The sequence below is a fragment of the Microtus ochrogaster genome, chromosome 2, assembly GCF_000317375.1.
Source record: "Microtus ochrogaster isolate Prairie Vole_2 chromosome 2, MicOch1.0, whole genome shotgun sequence".
In the NCBI taxonomy this organism is placed as follows: domain Eukaryota; kingdom Metazoa; phylum Chordata; class Mammalia; order Rodentia; family Cricetidae; genus Microtus; species Microtus ochrogaster.
Window position 1 is genome coordinate 49,426,523 of NC_022010.1, and position 4,898 is coordinate 49,431,420.

Consider the following 4,898-nt stretch of genomic DNA (forward strand, 5'->3'; position numbering starts at 1 on the left):
GCAGGTTTCTCTACCCAGTACTGCCCTCCATGCTGCCCTGAATAACCACAGACCCCAAAGCAAGAAAGCCAACTGACCAGACTGAAACCATGAGCCAAAATAAAACAATCCTCTATGCTTACTTGTCTCAGATGTTTTGTTACAGTAGCGGGAAGCTGACTAACATACAGTGTTAGGGTTTTCACTGCTGTGGAGAGACACCATGACAGCGGCAACTCTTATAAAGAAAGCATTTAATTGGGGTGGCATATAGTTCAGAGGTGCAATCCTTTATCATCAGGACAGAAAGTATGGTGGCATGCAGGCAGACATAGTGAGTGTCATGACAGGTGACACGCAGGCAGATGTGGTGCAGGCTATGGCTTGACCAAAAGGGAGCAGGAAGTCGACTGACTCACTGGGCAGAATTCTAAGCATAGGAAACCTCAAAGCCCACCCCCACAGTGACACACTTCCTCCAACAAGGCCACACCCACTCCAACAAAGCCACACCTCCAAAGAGTGCTACTCTCCATAAGATTATGGGGGCAAATTACATTCAAACTACCAATGGTACCATTTTACTTTCTTCCAAGGTTAGCTCTTGATGAAGGAAAACCTTTCATACGTTTAACCTAAATACAGATTATTATCAAAACTTGCTCTGCAAGACAGAAACGGACCGATAAAATCATGAAGACCAAAACACCACTTTCTCACTGCACTCCCTGAGAAGCCTCAGAGAACTTATTTGTTTTTCTGAAAGAAAGGGAAAATGTTTGGCTTGTTTCTGCCCTATCCTTTGAGGTCCTACTGCCACCACTCCAGGAGCTGACAGATCTAGCAGCTCACAAACTGATCAGAATTTTCTGGCAACATGGCTAGTCTGGAACTTACTACATAGACCATCTGGCCTCAAACTTTTGGTCATCTTCCTTCTCTGCCTCCCAAGACCCAACATTTCAGCCACCATGCCAGGCTAAAACAGTTTAACACATAAGGAGATAGCTACCAAATAAATATTATTTCTTATTATTTTATAGTCTATTATTACAATTATAATTATTAAAATTATTTATAAATATTACATACATATTTTACATGTAAGAAGATAACTACCAAATAAAATCAATGGTTCATAAACATAAAATACTTGTGTATGTAATGTATTAATAATAAGGAAGTGTCAATGAGACCAGATAACTTTTTAGAATCTGATTGACAAAGATTCTAAAAGTCTAATACACTGCATTGTAGTAGAGGGCATAAGGTCTACTTAAGAGCATGAGAGCCAGACATGGTGGCACACATCTTCAATCCTAGCGCTATGGAGAAAGAAACAGGTGGAACTCTGAGTTCAAGGCCAGCCTGGTCTACATAGCAAGTTCCAGGCCAACCAGAGCTACATAATGAAACACGGTCTCAAATAAATTAGTAAATGAATTAATTAAAAATCTTTAAAAAGCATGGGAAACAAAAAACAAAATACAGTACTTAGCCTAGCTATTCTGGGAATTCAGCCTACACGTGTACATGTCCATGACCAGTGTGCGCAGAGGTATATGCATATATAAGCATAGTAAAGCTTGTATTGGTCAGATTTTGTAGAGGTTTTGTAAGGAGTAATTTAAATATTCACTGATAGAGGACTAAATGAAGAAATCCATACAGTGAGCTATTACTATGCCGTCATAAACCTGCATATACCTGGCTCACAACACACATTTATAAATCCCTCTGCTTCACTTTCTCCTGTAGCCCACATTACCCTACCAGGTTTCATTAGTCTACTCTTCATAGCCTGTGAAACCAGGCCAACAAACAAACAAACAAACAAATGAAACAGAAGGCAGAGCCAATGCCATCAAAATTAATGATGTACAATAGCTTGCGTAAAATAGCTGGTAATAAAAAATAAATAAAATCCCAGGCAAGGTGAGTTATCCACACTTCCTGAAATAGGAGGAAAGATTCACTCGTTAATCTTCTAAATTGGCATCTAGGAGGACTTGACAGTATCGTTAGCCTACATGTAGCATCCTTAGAAGATACCAGAAGATACGTCTTCATCTTACCTGGAGGGGAACATGCAGTCATCTTCCCGAAATAATCTGTGCTTAATGATCTGGTAGTGGGTCCCTAGCTTCCGCCTGACCACCTCAGCCATCATCTTCCTGGAGATACCACCTCGGAAAGGAGTGAGGTCCTCTTGGATGACGCTGTGAAAGAATGGAAACCATTGAGGAAAGCAGGCCAAGAAATCCCGATAAATTCCGTCTATTCCCAAATGCATCTTGTTCAAAGAATAAACTAAACAGGGGAAAGTAATGGATAGGAATGAGCAACTCTTCTAAAAGCACTATGGGTAACTAAAGAAAAAAAAGATCAAACTCAGAACCTGGGGAAGATGGGCTTGCACAAGGTTCTGAGTTCACAACCCCAGCATCAGTGAACACAGCCATAACCCCAGCCCTGTGGAGGGTGGAGAGGCAGATCACCAAAGGCTCGCTGGCCCCAGTCTGGTTCAGTGAGAGACCCAGACTTTGCAGAATAAGGCACAGTGACACCTGAAAGAAACATACCCAAACACACACAACACACACAATACAACATGCTGAGGCGTAGTTCAGTTAAGAGTGCTTGCTTGGCATGGGCAAGGTCCTAGGTCTGGTCTCCAGCACCACAAAAGCAAAGTGTCAAACATAGCAAAGCAAGAGGAAGAAGTCCATGTTTCTTCTTCCTTCCTCCATCAGGCTTGCCCCGCCCCCCTTGGATGGCCTATTCATGCCACACCCACGACCATAGCCCCGCCATCTCACAGATGTCCTATTTTCCTTTATTTTAACTGTGAGGCTCGTGCTCCCCGGCATTGGCTGCAGTCACCAGGAAATCAGTTACTTTACATCTCTTTTCAAGTTCAGCACCATGTAAGTTTCAAGAAGTATCATTAGCATCAGGAGAATTTTTGAAGAATCTTAGAAAGATGAAGGGCAAGGACTGCTGTTTATCTGAACTTTCGGAGGAATGACATGGCTTGCCATAAGGGGTAGTCAGTGGGAAACGTAGGTTAGAACCCCTCAGGCTTGCTGTCCACGGGCTTATCTTTCTACTATACTAAACCCAGGCCAAACTTGCATACCTTAAAGATTAAAAACCAAGAGGAAATACTGATTATATTATATAGATGATATATACGCTCACTCCTTCAACAAGCAATTGCAGAGGGTCAGCACCAGAGAGAAGACATAGACTCAGGTCCTAAGATGCTTTCAGTCCGTGGGTGAAACAGAAAAGCACATTTGCTAAATCCCACAGGGAGTAGAGGCCATGTGGAGAATACTGAGCCTCCCAGGGCATTTTCTCATCGTGGAAGAGCCACCTAAGGTACCCCTTCAGCTCTCACGACATCCTTAGATCACTGATAACTGCCATCAAGATCTCTTGCAGGACTTTGGAAAGTTTCCCTAGGTCAAGAATCCAGCTCTCGGGGACACATTAAAGAACTCACCCGTGATAGCAGCTGCAGTTTTGACTTGTACATGGTTCATAATTCTCCAAAGCCCTGTTAATTTGGTCAATAAATACTTTCCATTTTGAGCCTTCAAAAAGTGAAGGAAATGAGAGTTAACAAAATACCCTTGGCAATCGCATGTGCAAGCAGCAGGCAGAAGCAACAGAAGACCAACACTTGCAGAAATCCCCTTCCTTTCCCAGTAGTGGAAACGAAATGCCAAGAAGGATTCTTTGTGTAACTTGTCGGGGCTTGAGTCAAGTCTGCTCCTCTACCTGGGCCATCAGGTATCTAAGAAATTGGAAAAGTCACAAGCTTAATGTTCGGCCTTAAACGGCTATGGATACAGTGGACTTCGACACGGATTCTCACCTAATCAAACTGAGCCCCTTCGAGAGAGAACCAATGCAAAGTCTTAGACATAACCCTCCCTCATCTGTTGTTCTGTCATAACAGGTAGGAGTCTCCCTCTCAAAAGGGTGCAAAACACAGGGGACGTCCCTCTCTCTCCCTACCACCCCCAGTTCTGGAAGATGGGTCCAGGGATAGAAGCAGCAGAGGCCCAGACACCTCTGCTCGCCCCCGCCCACGCCGGCCGCCCAGCTCGCGCTGCAGCCACACAGCATTCTCCGCGCGCCGGGGGGCAGGAGCGAGCGCCTCGGGAACCAAGCGCACCCCAAGTCGCAGCGGCAGGCTTGGCCCTGCCCGGAGCCCACCTGACTCCTTCTGGCGGGCCTGCACCCGGAGCAGGAGCAATAGCAGCATCCATGGCCCAAGCCGCCAGCCCGCCAGCCGCTCCATCGCCCGCAGACCACTGCGGATCCAGGCCCGCACGCCGGCGGAAGCGCCGCCCTGCACAGGGGTGGCCGCGGACGCCAGGCACGTGGGAGCTGCCCGACACAAAGATGGCTGCCCAGCACCCCGCCCCCACCTCCCCTGCAGGCCCCTAGAAGCTAATCAACACAGCACTGCTAGTAAAGGTCATTCCTTCCGTTTTGTGACAAAATGAAGGTCAGAGGGAGTACATTTCTTGCCACAGCTACATACAGAGACTAGGCTAGGTCATCCCGGAACACAAAACAGTTTATTTATTGAGCATATGGATGGATGCAAACTGTCAAGTCACAAAGTGCTGCAAATAGATTAGCATGGGTCACTTTACAATAGGAATTTATAGCAATTATAACAAATTGGCGGTGATAAACAAGATTTATAGTAAGCCCTTATCTTGAACTAAGGCTAGAATATCAAGCAAATTGAACATTTTAAAGCTATATCATTATCATTAAGTTCTTTTTTTTTTCTTGAGACAGAGTGTTATTATATAGCTCAGGCTGATCTCTAACTCACTATCCTCTTGCCTCAGCTTCCAAAGTGTGGAGGTACATGAAATGCGGAACTGAACTTC

General features: G+C 45.0%; 1 protein-coding gene across 2 annotated transcripts in view; it reads right to left on the reverse strand.

Annotated features, from left to right (window-relative positions):
* The window catches only part of Poglut1 (protein O-glucosyltransferase 1), a 25,568-nt gene extending 21,235 nt beyond the window's left edge, over positions 1-4,333 (reverse strand). Inside the window, exons 1-3 of one of the 2 annotated variants that reach the window (XM_005344985.2) lie at positions 4,207-4,333; positions 3,488-3,578; positions 2,055-2,198 (exon numbers count right to left, since the gene is read on the reverse strand). In XM_005344985.2, coding sequence (XP_005345042.1) covers positions 2,055-2,198; positions 3,488-3,578; positions 4,207-4,291 — 320 coding nt within the window. In that variant the 5' untranslated portion in view covers positions 4,292-4,333. The remainder of the gene's footprint in view (positions 1-2,054; positions 2,199-3,487; positions 3,579-4,206) is intronic. The other variant, XM_013352442.2, reaches the window with a different exon arrangement.
* Positions 4,334-4,898: the final 565 nt, after the last annotated feature.